Raw genomic sequence first — 13,747 nt, forward strand, 5'->3', positions numbered from 1 at the left:
CGTTCCCAGTCCCGGGGGAGGGGTTGGTCCCATGCCAGCTCCCGTTGTGGGGTACGGGGGGGGACACAGGGCTGCCCCCCCGCCCCAGCACCGGATTCCCGGGAATTTCCGCCTTGCAGCACCGGAAAAGAGCCGCTGGAAAGCCCCGGCTGTGCGCCGGGATGTCACCGCGTCCCCCACCCCCCCGGGGGGTTTTCTGCGATGGGGAAACTGAGGCAGGAACCGGCCCCACCCTCCGCATTTTTGGGGTGGAAGGGGCAATTCCCGGCAGTGTCCGCGGGCTGGGGGAGGGGCGGGTGACACCCCCCTCCTCGGGCAGGGGTCTGCGGGACACTGAGCAGGCTCGGGGACGCTTTGTGGCTTTATTACAAAACGGGGCTGTGACGGGAGGGGTCCGGCCCCCCCCCCGCAGGTCAGGGCCCCGCCGGGGGGGGGTCGGGGCGGCGGCGGAACACGGCGGAGCAGGGCGGGCGCCCGGCGCGCCGGGCCCTTTGTCCCTCCTCGGTCACCGACGGCAGCAGCGGCACCAGCGGGTCCGCGGCCTGCATGGGGCGGGGGACGGGGATGCCGGTGACACCGGGGACACCGCGGGGACACCAGAGACCTCCTCAGTGAGCCCCAGGTGGCTCCTCCAGTGACCCCTGTGTGATCTCCCCTTGTGCCCCAGTGCCACCCCGCAACCCCCAGTCAGTCGCCCATTGACCCCCAGTGCCCCCCCATACACTCCTGTGCCCCCAGTTGCCCCCCCCCAGTGCTCCCCCAGTTCCCCCCAGTCAATCACAGTGTCCTCGACACCCCCCAGTGCCCCCTTCACCAGCCCCCAGCGCCCCCCAGTTGCCCCAGTGCCCCCCAGTTGCTCTCACCAGCTGGGCAGGGGGCAGGGGCTCAAACAGGGGGTGCTCCCCAAAATGCTGCAGCATCCACTGGTGCAGCTCGGGCACATCTGTCACCGTGTACACCAGGCCCTGGGCACCCCAAAAACACCGTGACACCCCAACCCCCCTCCGGGTACACCGGGCTCTGGGGGATTCCAAAATCAGGGACACCCCAAACCCCCCCCCTCACTCCCAGAAGGGCTGGACCCCCCCCCCTCCTCCCCAACAATCCCAGAGGATCCCGGGGGATTTTGGGGATCCCTGAGGGCATTGGGGAGGGTCAGGGGGAATTGGGGGGGGTCAGGGGGAATTGGGAGGGGGTCAGGGGGAATTGGGAACCCCCAGGGGGAGACAGGGGCCTTCCCCAGGGGCTGCACTCTACCAGCAGTGTGGGGACATGGGGGCTTGGGGAGGAGCCCTGAGGGTGTCAGGGGGTTCTGGGGGGGGGGGGGGTGTCAGGAAGTTTCGGGGACCCCTGGGGGTTCGGGGACTCACCCCGGGGCGCAGCACGTAGCCGTACTCCGCCAGCATGGCGGGGCTGATGATTCTCCACTTGTGCTTCGTGCGCTTGAAATGGGGGTCAGGAAACAGGAAAAACAGCTTGGAGAGCTGGGGGGGCAATGGGGGGGGGGGCAAGGGGGGTCAGCACCCCACTGGCACCGACCCTCCCAGACCCCATGTGGGGAGCGCAGGTTGGGGCCTGGGGGGGGTCCCATGGGAAAGCAGCCAGGATGTGCAGGGGGGGGGGAGCTGTCCTGGGGGGGCTGGAGGGGGGTCCTGAGGGTCCCCAGAGATGCTGGGGGGTCCTGGGGGTGCTGGAGGGGGGTCCTGAGGGTCCCCAGGGATGCTGTGGAGTGCTGGGGGGTCCCAGAGGGGTCCTGGGGGCTAAGGGGTGTCCCCGGGGAGGGGATGCTCAGTAGGTGGTTGAGGCATTTTGGGGGGTCCCAGGGGTCTCAACTGGGCCCTGTGGTAGAAGCAGGGCAGGTGTTCCAGGGCTTCCCAAGGGTTTTGGGGGGGTCTCAGAGGGGGTTCAGACAACATGGAAGTTTCTGGGGGTATTGGGGGGGGGGGGGTGGGTTTTGGGGAGTCCCAGAGAGGTCCCTGGGTTTTGGGGGTCTCGGGGCAGGTTCAGAGGACATAGAAATTTCCACGGGTGCTGGTGGGGGGGGGGGGGGGGTGTTGTGGGTTTTTAGGGCGGGGGTGGGGGAGTCTCGGGGTCCCACCTGTGCCCTGCGGAAGAAGTGGGGCAGGTGTTTCATGGCGTTGCCCCTCACGCAGGCCACGTTGCCGAAGCGGCCGGGCTGCGCCGCCCGCAGCGCCCGGATCCGTGCGCGGGTGAACGCGGCCACCTTCCCCCGCAGCTCCAGCCCCAGCGACAGCGTCTGCGGGAACCGCTCCGCCAGCGTCACTGCGGGGGCAGCGCGGTCAGAGAGACCCCCCCGGCACCCCCGGCCCACCCGCTGCCCCCGCCCGGTGCCCTCCCCAAGCCCCCCGTGCTCACCCAGCAGCCCCCCGTAGCCGCACCCCACGTCTGCGAACTCCACGCGGGCCGGGGGGGTCCCGGGGGGGGCGTCGGGCGGAAAAAAGGTCGGGAACAGCGAGGCCCAGTCCATGTCCTGAGGGCGGGAGGGGCTGCGGGCAGCGCGGGGCGGTTACTGCCTGGCAACCGGAGCGGGGGCACCGGGGGCACCGGGGGGGACACAAGGGCGGGGGGGAAGGGAGGGGCGGAGTGACCGGGAGGGGATGGGGAGCGAGGGGGATCCAGCCCGGGTGTTCCTGGGGGCGGCCGGGTTCCATGCTGGGGGTCCCGGGGGTCTCGACGGGGGCGCGGGGCGGTGCCGGATCCCGGCCCGGGTGGTACCGGGGAGGGGGTTCCGGGCGGGTATCAGGCGAGTCCCGGGCGGCTCCCGGGGGTCCCCGCACTCACTACCGCAGGGTGTGGTCGGCCAGCGGGTTGGAGTGCGCGCGCTGTCGGTAGAAGCGCTTCTGCGGCGGAACCGCGGCCTCCTCCTCCTCGGCCGCCGCCATGGCAGCAGCGTGCGGCGCGAGGCTGTGACGTCACCGCGCGGCGCGGGGCTGTGACGTCACACGCAGCCTGCCTGCGGGGCGAGCCTTCCCCTCCCCCCACCGAGCTCAGAGCGCCCCCTGTCGGCCCAGTGCCGCTCCCAGTGCCCCCCAGTGCCCCTCCAGTGCCCCCCAGTGCCCCTCCAGTGCTCCCAGTGCCCCTCCAGTGCCCCCCTGTGCCCCTCCAGTGCTCCCAGTGCCCCTCCAGTGCCCCCCTGTGCCCCTCCAGTGCTCCCAGTGCCCCCCCAGTGCCCCCCCAGTGCCCCTCCAGTGCTCCCAGTGCCCCTCCAGTGCCCCCCTGTGCCCCCCAGTGCCCCTCCAGTGCCCCCCAGTGCCCCTCCAGTGCTCCCAGTGCCCCTCCAGTGCTCCCAGCACGTCCCCCAGTGCTCCCAGGGCCCCTCCCAGCGCTCCCAGTGCTCCCAGCGCCCCCCAGTGCTTCCCCCAGTGCCCCTCCCAGTGCTCTCAATGCCCCCCAGCACCTCCCCCAGTGCTCCCAGTGCCCCCCAGTGCCTCTCCCAGTACTCCCAGTGCCCCCCAGTGCCTCCCCTAGAAGTCCTCCAGTGCTCCCAGTGCCCCCAGTGCCTTCCAGTGCTCCCATTTCCCCCCAGTGCTCCCCCAGCACCCAGCCTGGCGCTCCCACTGCTTCCAGTACTCCCAGTGACCCCAGTGCTCCCCAGTGCCGCCGGTATTCCCAGTCCCTGCCGTGTCCCCCAGTCCTCCCAGTCTCTCCTGTGTTCCCAGTTTCCACAGTGCCCACAGCCCTCCCAGTTCCCCCGGTCTCCCCAGTGCCTCCAGTCCCACCAGTACCTCCAGTACCCCCCAATCCTCAGCCCCTCGGTGCCCCCAGTGCTCCCAGTCTCCCCCGTGCCCCTATTCCACCTCTCCTGCCACTGTCCCACAGCCTCCCCTGGGACTGTCCCTCAGTCCCTGCCAGCGTCCCATCCCCCCAGTTCCCCCAGTTCCCCCAGCGTCCCATCCCCCCAGTTCCCCCAGCGTTCCATCCCTCCAGTTCCCCCAGTTCCCCCAGCGTCCCATCCCTCCAGCTCCCCCAGTGCCCCCCACTTCCCCCGGTGCCCCCTACTGCCCTCAGTCCCCAGGTTCCCCCAGTGCCCCCCAGTGTCTCCAGTCCCCCACAGCCTCCCAGTCCCCCCAGTCCCTCCCAGCACCCCCAGTGTTCCCAGTTCCACCCCCCCCCCCCCGCTCCGCGGGCTCTTCCCGCTCGGGGCCGTTTGGGGAATTCGCTTACGGGGAAGCCGGGGCCGATTTCTGGAAAGCCCCGGGGGTGTCGGGAGGGCCGGGGGGGGGCGGTGGGGGTTGAGCAATGTGGGGCCAGACCCGCCCGTCCCGTCCCGTCCCGTCCCGTCCCGTCCCGTCCCGTCCCGTCCCTTCGGGGCTTCCAGGAACGGCCCGCGGGCGGGCGGCACCGGGCGGGGAGTCCCGGGCGGGGTACAGGGGGAGGGGACACGCAGGGACCGACCCCTCCCCCAGTCCCCCCCCCACGGCCCCGGGGCGCCCCGACCCCCCCAGGGCGCCCTGACCCCCGGGGGACACGAGGGCCACCATTAACCCGGTGACGCAGGCGGTGACGCGGCTGCGCGGGGGGTCCCGAGCGGGGCCGGGGGGACCCGGGGGGGGTGGCCCGGGGCGAGTTGTTCATTACCCCGCGGGAGGGACCCCCGGGGTCACCCCCTGACCTCCCCTCCCCCCGGTTACTGGTTATCCCGGCGATCCCGGTGGCACCGGGGACGGTGCCGCCCTGCATGGGTGGCACTGGGAGGGCACGAGGGGGAGATGGCACTGGAGGGGGTGACACCGCGGGACGCTGGGACCTGGTAGGGATGGCACGGGGGGTGGGGGGGGTGGGGTTTGGAACGGGAGCAAGGCTGGCACCGGGTCCCCCTCCCCGGGCAGGGACACCGGGACAGGGACACCGGGGTGGGCTGGGGCAGGGGGACACGGGGGGAGGGACACTGGGCTGGGGACAGCAAGGACGAGAAGCGCATGAGGAACACGAGGGCCGGGGGCACCAAGGACAGGGACACAGGACCAGGGACATCAGGGACAGCGACACGGGGCCAGGGACACCAAGGCCAAGCTCACCGGGGTCAGGGACACAAGGACTGTGGGGACTGGGAATACTGGGGGCACTGGGGAGCACTCAGACAGGACCAGTAGCAGCAGGGAGATGGGGACACTGGGACTGGGGACATCAGGGCCAGGGACATCAGGGACCAAGGACACAGGGCCAGGGACACCCTCACCGAGGACACTGGGATCAGGGTCATCAGGGCCCCAGGGCTGCGGTGATACTGGTGGCACTGGTGTGGATGGGTGACAGGAGCAGGAAGGGACAGGTGGTGGCACTGGGAGGAACCCCTGGGGGGGCTGCTGGGGTCTGCCTGGGGTGAGATGGGGACAGGGATGGGGAGAGAGGGGACACCAGGGGATGGGGCAGGAAAGGGGCTGGGACCAGGGGTGACCAGGGATGGCCTGGGGACATTGGGGACAGGGCAGGGGACAGGGGCATGGGGGGAGGGGCCAGTGGGATAGGGCAGGGGACACTGGGATGGAAGAGAGGACACCGGGATGGGGCAGGGGACACCAGGGCCGAGCTCTGGGGTGCTGGGGAGGAGAAAGGGGACACTGGAATGGGCAAGAAACACTGGGGACACCAGAAACGGAGCAGGGGACATCAGGAGCCACCTGCAGACACCAGGGGCACGGGGCAGGCGACACCGGGGACACCGGGAGACGCTGGGACGGTGGAGGAGACAGTGGCACATGGCAGGGGACACCAAGGGACGTGAGGGGACACTGGTGGGACATTGCCAAGGGACGGCAGGGACCCACCAGGGGGACACTAGGATATAGGATGGGACACGGGGGTGGGGCAGGGGACACCGGGGGACACCGGAGGACATGGGAACATTGGGGGACACTAGAGGATATCGGGGGACATGAGGGGACACGGGGGGACATTGGGGGACACCGGAGGATATCGGGGGACATCGGGGGGCACCGGGGGACATCGGGGGACATGGGGGGATACTGGAGGATATCGGGGGACACTGGAGGACACCGGGGAACATCGGAGGACACTGGGGGACATTGGGGGACACCGGAGGATATCAGGGGACACTGGGGGACATTGGGGGACACTGGGGGATATCACGGGATACCGGAGGATATCAGGGGACACTGGGGAACACTGGAGGACACTGGAGGACACCGGAGGATATCAGGAGACATCGGGGGACACTGGAGGACACTGGGGGACACTGGGGGACACCGGAGGATATCGGGGGACACTGGGGGACATTGGGGGACACTGGGGGATATCACGGGACACCGGAGAATATCAGGGGACACTGGGGGACACTGGGGGACACTGGAAGACACCGGAGGATATCGGGGGACACTGGGGGACATTGGGGGACACCGGGGAACACTGGACGACACTGGGGGACATTGGGGGACACTGGAGGACACCGGAGGATATCGGGGGACACTGGGGGACATCAGGGGACACTGGGGGACATTGGGGGACACCGGGGGACACCGGACCCCCCCGGGACCGAGCGGGCGCCGTGGGCGGAGCCCCATCACGGGCGGAGGAGGGGGCGTGGCTTATCCAGAACCGACCAATCAGGTTCGGGGGCTCGGCCCGGCCCCGCCCTTTCCACGATGGCGGCGCCCGGGAGCCACGTGGGGAGCGGGGGGGGGCGGGAGGAGGAAGAGAGAGGGGAAGGGGAAGAGGAAGAGGAAAAGGAAGAGGAAGAGGAGCAAGAGGAAGAAGAGGAGGAAGAGGAAGGAGCCGCGGCGCTGCGGGCCGTGTTCCCCCGCGACCCCGAGCTCTTCGCCGAGTTCTTCCCGGAGCGGCGCCGGTTCCGGCTGTGCGGGCGCGTCCTGCGCATCGCGGAGCACCACGGGCCGCACCTCGGGCCCGCCGGGGCCGTCTGGGAGGCGGTGAGGGGCACCGGGGGGCACCGGGGAAGTTCCGGGGTCGCCAGGGCTGTAGGTGACATCCCGGCGGACACCGAGTTCTGGGGAGTACCCGAGGGAACGGGGAGCAACAGGAGATGGGGAAAGCCGGGGGATCCCGGGGGTAGGGGGAGATCGGGGACACCGGGAGGGGGGAGGTGACATCCCGGGGGTACTGGGAGTGATGGCGGGGGGGGCACGGGGTGATGGGGGCCGGGGGATCCCGGGGGAGACACACACGACATCGCAGGGGTAGCAGGAGGGATGGGGGACCCCGAGAGAACGGGGGCAGCGCGGGGGTGAGGAGGGTCCCGGGGGGGCTGTGATATCCCGGTGGGCACCGGGAGTGATGGGGAGAACCTCGAGAGAACGGGGAACACCGGAGGGGTTTGGGGGGACCTTGGCGGGGCACCGGGGGTGGGCACCCTGAGGAGATGGGGCTGCTGGGGGGTGAGGGCCGGTGAGGATGGTGAGGGGGGCGCTGGGGGGTGTCCCTACGGATCCCCGGCTCAGGGGGACTCCATGGGCTGCGTCCCCCCCGTGTGCCCCCCCAGGCCCTGTCCCTGTGCCGGTTCCTGGGGGAGCAGAACCTGGAGCTGGCGGGGCGGCGGGTTCTGGAGCTGGGGGCCGGGACCGGCATCGTGGGCATCTTCGCTGCCATGCTGGGTGCGGGGGGCACTCATGGGGGTGGGGGTTATCTATGGGCGGGGGGAGGCACCCATGGGTGGGGGGGGATCCCCATTCCCCTGCCCAGTACAGAACTGGAAACCGGCGTGAGCAGCCCGCGAGTTTATTGGGATCTGGGGGGGGCGCAGGAGTGGTGAACCCCCCCCCTTTGGACTCAAGGTTCATTGGGGTCGGGGTGGCGCCGGGGAGAGTTTGGGGAGGTCCAGCGGGGCTGCCCCTCACTCTGACCCGGGGTTTTTGGGATGGGATCTTGGGGCGGTGGCTCCGAGGGGGTGCCCCTCACTCTGACCCGGGGTTTTTCGGGATGGGGGTTCCGGGGGTGCTCAGGGTGTCCGCAGCCGTGCCCCGCTGACCGCCCCGCTGCCGGTGCAGGGGCGGAGGTGACGCTCACGGACCGTCCGCCGGCGCTGCCGCAGCTGCGGGACAACGTGCGGCGGAACTTCCCGGGGGGCGCGGGGGGGCCGCGGGTGCGGGCGCTGCGCTGGGGGCGCGACCAGCGCCGCTTCCCCCCCAAATTCCACCTCATCCTGGGCTCCGACATCGTGTACGACCCCCGCGCCTTCGCCCCGCTCCTGGGCACCCTCCGGCACCTCGTGGCCCCCCCAGCCCAGGCCCTGCTCAGCGCCCGCCTGCGGGGGGGGGACGCCGGCACCTCCCGCTTCTTCCGCCAGATGTTGCCCCCGTTCTTTCGGGTGCAGCTGCTGCGGAGGGAGCCGGACGGGGACATCGAGATCTACGCGGTGACCCCGCGGCACGGAGGGGGGGTCCCGCTGGACCAGGAGAGGGGGGCGCGCCCCATCCTGGGGTCCCTCACGGGGGGCTGGGGGGGTCCGGAGGGGGGGGATTAAATGCTCCGCAGGGGCCTCACGTCAGCCGGTTGTGTGTGATTTGGGGGGGGGTCCAGTCTGGGGGGAGATGGGGAGGGCTCTGTGGGGGTGGTAGAAGGTGGGGGGGGGTCTGTGAGGGTCGGGGGGGCCCGTGAGGGTGGGCAGGGGACGGGCCAGGGCTGGGGTGCTCTATAAGGGCCCGGGAAGGGGAGGTCGGTAAGGCCGGGGGGGGGGGGTCTCTGGGCCCCGGGGGGGGTCTGTGAGGGTCGGGGGGGCCCGTGAGGAGGGGGGGTCTGTAAGGCCGGCGGGGGGGGTCGCGCTCCCCCCCCCCTCCAACCCCCCCAGTCAATCCCGCGGCTCCGTCGCGCCCGCGCTGACGTCACAGACGCACAGCCAATCGCGCGCCCGCGCGCTCTGACCCTTCCCGGCGCCCGTAGCGCGGGGCCGTGACGCCATCGAGGCGCGCCGCGGGCAGGCCGGGATGCAGCGCGCGGCGCTGGGCGCGCTCGGGGGGGCGACGCGGGTGAGCGAGACCCCCCCCCCCACCGGGCCCAACCCCCACCCGGGACCCCCTGCCCCCATCCCAGAGCACCCCCCGCCACCGCTCTGGGCCTGTCCCATCGCCCCTCCGGTACCACCCCCTCCCCCCCCCCCCCCAGTACCGGGACACTCCCCGGGCTCCCCCCGCCAACCGGGACCTCCCCGCACCCATCCGCCACCCCGGGATCCCCCATTCCGCACCCACCGGGACTCCCCTAAGCGGGATCCCCGTCTAGGGACACCTCAGACCCCGCCCTGTGCCGGGACCCTCCTCAGGCCCGGATCCCCCCGCGGCTCTGGGGGTGCCGGTACCGCTGACACCCCCGTCCCCCCGCAGGTCCCCCCGGGCCGCTGGTTCAGCGCGGCCCCCCCGGCGCTGCGGGATCTGCGGGAGCTGCGGGCGCGGACGGGGCAGCCGGTGATGCGCTGCCGGGAGGCGCTGGAGCGGGCGGGGGGCGACCTGCGGCAGGTGCGGGGGGAGCCTTGGGCAAGTGCAGGGCGTGGAAGAACCAGGGGGGTCACTTGTGGTGAGGGGCGGGAGAGAGGAGGACCTGGAGGGGGGGCAGCGGCAGGAATTGGGGGGCGTGGGGGACACAAAACCCGGGGGGGGGCGGGGGGGGAATGAGGAGCCGGGAGGGGGGGCAGAGCAGGGCGAGGGGGGCGGGGGGACTCCGGGGGTCCTTGGGGCAGCGGTGTTGGGGTCGGGTCTGTGTCCTTCCCGCGGCCCCTCCGTGTCCCCCAGGCCGAGGGACAGTGCGGGGGGGACACTGGGGTGACGCTGGCCCCTCCCGTTTGCCCCCCCAGGCCGAGGCCTGGCTCGAGGCCGAGTCTCGCCGCCGGGGCTGGGCCCGAGCTGCGGCCCCCGGGGCTCGCCGGGCACGCGAGGGGCTCGTGGGGGTCCTGAGCGAGGGCTCGGCCGCCGTCATGGTGGAGGTGAGTGACGGGGCTTGGGGGGTCCCCGGGGGTTTCCCGGGGGGGGGGTCTCTGTGTCCCCAGCGTCCCTGTGTCCCCCTCAGGTGAACTGTGAGACGGATTTCGTGGCACGGACCCCTGACTTCCAGCAGCTGGTGGAGATGGCGGCCAGAGGGGTCCTGGGGCACTGCCAGGGGGCCTCGGGCACCAAGGTGGGGGTGCTGGAGGGGTGGGGTGTCGAGGGGGTTGTCAGGTGGGCTTTGGGGTGTTTTGGGGGGTTTGGGGGTGTTTGGGGGTGGTGGGGGAGGGTTTGGGGGTGCCAGGGGTATTGGGGTGCCCCCCTGACCTCTTCCTCCCCCAGCATCTGCTGCGAGAGGAGGAACTGGCCCAGCTGCGGGCAGGGGACGGGGCGGAGCTGCTGAGTGACCAGCTGGCGCTGGCTATGGGTGAGTGGGGACCCCAGGGCCTCTCCCAGTACAGCCCAGTATGCCCAGTGCCCCTCCTGTGCCCCTCCCAGTATGCCCAGTGTTCCTCCGAGTCCCTTCAATGCCCCATCTCGTGCCCATCCCGCTCTGCCCAGTGTCCGTCTCACCACTCCCAGTCTGCCCAGTGCCCTTTCTATGCACATCCCAGTCTGCCCCCTTGTCCTCAACCCCCAGTAATGCCAAGTGACCACCCTGCCACGTGCTGCTGCCCTGGTATCACCCCCAGTGCCCCCAAAACCTGACAGCCCCAGTGCCCCCAGTGCCTCCAGTGCCCTGTCCTGGCACTGGGCGGGGCAGAACTCCCGGGGTGGTTTCTGGGGGAGCTCTGGGCTGGCAGGGAGGGCGGTCCCTGACCCTTTCAGGGGGTTCTGCTCTCTGTGAGGGGGTGCCAGGCTCGGTACCGTTTATGGGGTGCAGGTCCTGACCCCCCCTCTCCCCCGCAGGCCGGCTGGGCGAGCGCCTGGCGCTGCGCCGGGCCGGGTGGCTGCGGGCCCCGGGTGGCTTCGTGGCCACCTACGCTCACGGCTGGGTGCCCCCTGGGCCCCCCGTGGCCATGGGCACCTACGGGGCGCTGGTGGCCTGTGGGGGGCCGGGCCCGGAGCCCCCCTCGCCCGAGCTGCAGGAGTTGGGGCGCAGGGTGGCCCAGCACGTGGTGGGAATGGCGCCCACCGCCCTGGGCACCCCCGAGGACGAGCTGGGCGGGGACACGGAGACGCGGCTGCTGGCCCAGGGCTCCCTCCTGGAGCCGGGGGTGCCCCTGGGCCGGTACCTGCGGGAGCGGGGCGGGCTCCAGGTCTGGGACTTCCTGCGCTTCCAGTGCGGGGAGGAGCCCCCCCAGGAGCCCTCTGCCCCCCCAGCCTGAGGGACGTGGCTCAGGGGGTTCAGCCCCTCGCTGGCACCCCTGGGGACACACACCCACCCTGTGACACTGTGACACCGTGTCTTCCCCCTCCCACGCCAGCCTGGGGGGCAGCGTGAGCCCCCCCCCCGGGTGATTTGGGGGGATGAGGCTGAATAAAGGTGGAGAAGAACCAGCCCAGGTGTTCTGTTGGGAGGAGAAGGGGGAACCCAACACCCCCCCCCCGGCCCCCTCCAACCTTCTCCTGCCCCCTCTGACCTCCCCCAGCAGCCCCCGCTCTGCTGCAGGTTTTTAATGGGAAATCGACACAAAAAGAGGCCCGTCTGACCCCAAAGAGCCTGCACCCCACCGCGGGGGCAGAGGAACGGGAGGGCACGGCTGGTGCCAGGATTTGGGGCTGGGGGGGTGCCCCCATCCCGTCCCTGACGCCCCCTGGGTGGCTGCTGGGGGGTCCCAAGGGCCGGGGGGGGTGAGTTAGGGGGAGGGGCGAGGGACAGGCGGGGACAAGGGGACAGAGGGGACAAGGGGACAGGTGGGGACAGGTGGGGACAGGTGGCTGGGGGGGATCAGGAGTGGGGGGGGTGACAAGGGGGGCACAGGCGGACGGTGGTGGTGGGGGAACAGAGGGGGCAGGAGTTGGGGGGGAAGAAGGTGAGGGGGCGACGCACACCGAGAGCAGCCGGTGGCCGAGGGCGGCCGCTCCGGTTCCCCCTCCCTCCCACGGGACTGCTCCCCCCGCCGTGTCCCCGTCCCCCCCCGTCCGTGACGTCACCAGCCGCCTCCCGGGACAAGTAACCGGGAACAGGCCGGGCTGGAACAGCCTATCCTGGATTACTTGAACCGGGCTGCGGCCGCCGAAGCCCCCCCCCCCCCCCCAGCCCCACCCTGAGACCCCCAACGCCTCCCTCCCACCCCCCCTTCACCCCCGGCTCCTCCCGGGGGTCGCTGTCACCGCCCGTTCACCCCGGGGGCGGCGTGTTGGGGGACACCCCAGCCCCACAGCGGAGGTGTGGGGACCCCGGCACCCCCCCCGTCCTTTCCGGGAGCGGCGGGAGGGGGTGACAGCGCAGGGGGGACACAGGACGGGGGGGGGGGGACACACGCGCCGCCAGCTCGGGGCTCAGCCCCGGCCCCTCCCGTGACCGCCTCCCCCGGTCCGAGGGGCTCAGCCCCGCCCCCCCCCCGGTCCGAGGGGCTCAGCCCCGCCTCCCCCGGTCCGAGGGGCTCAGCCCCGCCCCTCCCCCCCCGGTACCTGCCGCTCCCGCCGCCGTCCGGCCCGGGGGGGGGGGGAGGGGCGGGGGAGGGGCGGGGGGGCCGCGCGCGCCCACCGGAGGAAACGGGGCCGCGGCGGTTTCGAGGCGCCCCCGGCCCGGGGCGGGGAAGGGGCGGGGCCGGCGCGCGCCGTGATTTTGTTATGGTGGGCGCGGGGGGGGCGTGGCCGAGGGGGGCCTTGAAACGGGCGCCGGGTGTTGATTGGTCGAGAGGAGAGGGGGCGGGGCCCGACCGTGTTTACCTCGCGCTGCGCTCCGCTGGGGGCGGGGCTTGGGTGGCCACGCCCACAAATGAGGAAGGGGCGTGGCCTGGGCGGGGCTTTCTTCTCGTCTCTTTTCTGCTTTAAATATTTATATTTAAATATTTATATTTAAATTAATTTTGTTAAATAAGGCGGAGAATCTCTTTTCCCTCCCTGGATTTATTAGAGGGAACCCCAAATTTTTCCCGTTTCAGCCCCCAGTTCCTTCTTTTTCATCCCAGTTCCGCTTCATTCACCTCAGATTCTTCCCGTTTCATACAAATTCCTTTGGTTTCCCCAAAATTCCTAGTTCCCCTAAAATAAATTCCGCCTATTTCACCGCAAAATTCCTCCTCTTTTACCCCAATTTCCTCTTATTTCACCCAAATTCCTCCGCTTTTCCCTCCGTTTTCCACAAAGGAAATGGTTTCCTTGGGTTTGGGGGTTTGTTTTTAAAGGAAACCCCTCCCGGGGCGGCACCAGACCCAGTTCCAGGAACAAGTGGGACGAAGTGGGAATTTGCGGCCCGGCGTGGGGAGCGGGGCCGGCCGCGTCCGGGCGTTTCCCTGCTGGAGCGTCCAGCTGGCAAACTGGGGGCGGACTGGGACTGGACTGGGGGCGGACTGGGAGAGGACTGGGAGTGGTGGGCTGGGAGCAGACTGGGAGTGGTCGCATCCCGCTGATAAACGGGGCTGGGACTGGCCGGGGGGCGGAATGGGAGCGAACTGGGAGCGGACTGGGACTGGACTGAGGGCGGACTGGGACTGGATTGGGGGCGGAATGGGAGCGGACTGGGGCTGGACTCGGAGCGGACCGGAACTGGCTTGGGATCGGACTGGGGTCAGACTGGGACGGGACTGGAACTGCACTGGGGGCGGACTGGGAGTGGGACTGGGAGTGGAACTGGACTGGGGGCGGACTGAGACGGGACTGGGACTGGACTGGGACCGGACTGAGAGCGGACTGGAAGTGGACTAGGACTGGACCAGGGGCGGACTGGAACT

General features: G+C 70.9%; 3 protein-coding genes across 5 annotated transcripts; 2 read left to right on the forward strand and 1 right to left on the reverse strand.

The window, feature by feature from the left end:
* Window positions 1-354: 354 nt before the first annotated feature.
* On the reverse strand, window positions 355-2,919 carry METTL1 (methyltransferase 1, tRNA methylguanosine). Of its 2 annotated transcripts, none has more exons than XM_082298999.1 (6): window positions 2,803-2,919; window positions 2,377-2,507; window positions 2,099-2,283; window positions 1,371-1,484; window positions 864-965; window positions 355-542 (listed from the first exon to the last, which is right to left on the reverse strand). In XM_082298999.1, exons 1-6 carry the CDS (start codon window positions 2,901-2,903, stop codon window positions 414-416), a joined length of 762 nt encoding a protein of 253 aa, XP_082155125.1. In that variant the 5' UTR covers window positions 2,904-2,919; the 3' UTR covers window positions 355-413. The 2 variants fall into 2 exon arrangements, with proteins under 2 accessions (XP_082155125.1, XP_082155126.1); XM_082299000.1 differs by having other exon boundaries at window positions 2,377-2,491; window positions 2,803-2,909.
* A 3,704-nt stretch (window positions 2,920-6,623) lies between these two features.
* On the forward strand, window positions 6,624-8,455 carry EEF1AKMT3 (EEF1A lysine methyltransferase 3; the record flags this gene model as incomplete). The annotated part of the gene is made up of 3 exons (XM_082299049.1): window positions 6,624-6,905; window positions 7,475-7,586; window positions 7,980-8,455. 3 exons carry the CDS (start codon window positions 6,624-6,626, stop codon window positions 8,453-8,455), a joined length of 870 nt encoding a protein of 289 aa, XP_082155175.1.
* Window positions 8,456-8,873: 418 nt separating this feature from the next.
* On the forward strand, window positions 8,874-11,406 carry TSFM (Ts translation elongation factor, mitochondrial). Of its 2 annotated transcripts, XM_082299021.1 has the most exons (6): window positions 8,874-8,957; window positions 9,312-9,443; window positions 9,779-9,907; window positions 9,991-10,098; window positions 10,248-10,332; window positions 10,815-11,406. In XM_082299021.1, the coding sequence occupies exons 1-6, from the start codon at window positions 8,916-8,918 to the stop codon at window positions 11,231-11,233; spliced, it is 915 nt and encodes a 304-aa protein (XP_082155147.1). In that variant the 5' UTR covers window positions 8,874-8,915; the 3' UTR covers window positions 11,234-11,406. The 2 variants fall into 2 exon arrangements, with proteins under 2 accessions (XP_082155147.1, XP_082155148.1); XM_082299022.1 differs by lacking the exon at window positions 9,991-10,098.
* Window positions 11,407-13,747: the final 2,341 nt, after the last annotated feature.

This window comes from Coloeus monedula, assembly GCF_965178545.1.
Source record: "Coloeus monedula genome assembly, chromosome: 30".
NCBI lineage: Eukaryota > Metazoa > Chordata > Aves > Passeriformes > Corvidae > Coloeus > Coloeus monedula.

Bases quoted from the DNA above. Each gene is read 5' to 3' on its own strand.
- METTL1 (XM_082298999.1), bottom strand. From the start codon at position 2,903: ATGGCGGCGGCCGAGGAGGAGGAGGCCGCGGTTCCGCCGCAGAAGCGC. The intron at 2,508-2,802 runs GTGAGTGCGGGG...CGCTGCCCGCAG, and splicing joins GCCGACCACACCCTGCGGTA to CCCCTCCCGCCCTCAGGACA. The intron at 966-1,370 runs GTGAGTCCCCGA...TGGGGTGCCCAG, and splicing joins GCTACGTGCTGCGCCCCGGG to GGCCTGGTGTACACGGTGAC.
- TSFM (XM_082299021.1), top strand. From the start codon at position 8,916: ATGCAGCGCGCGGCGCTGGGCGCGCTCGGGGGGGCGACGCGG. The intron at 9,908-9,990 runs GTGAGTGACGGG...TGTCCCCCTCAG, and splicing joins CGGCCGCCGTCATGGTGGAG to GTGAACTGTGAGACGGATTT. The intron at 10,099-10,247 runs GTGGGGGTGCTG...TTCCTCCCCCAG, and splicing joins AGGGGGCCTCGGGCACCAAG to CATCTGCTGCGAGAGGAGGA.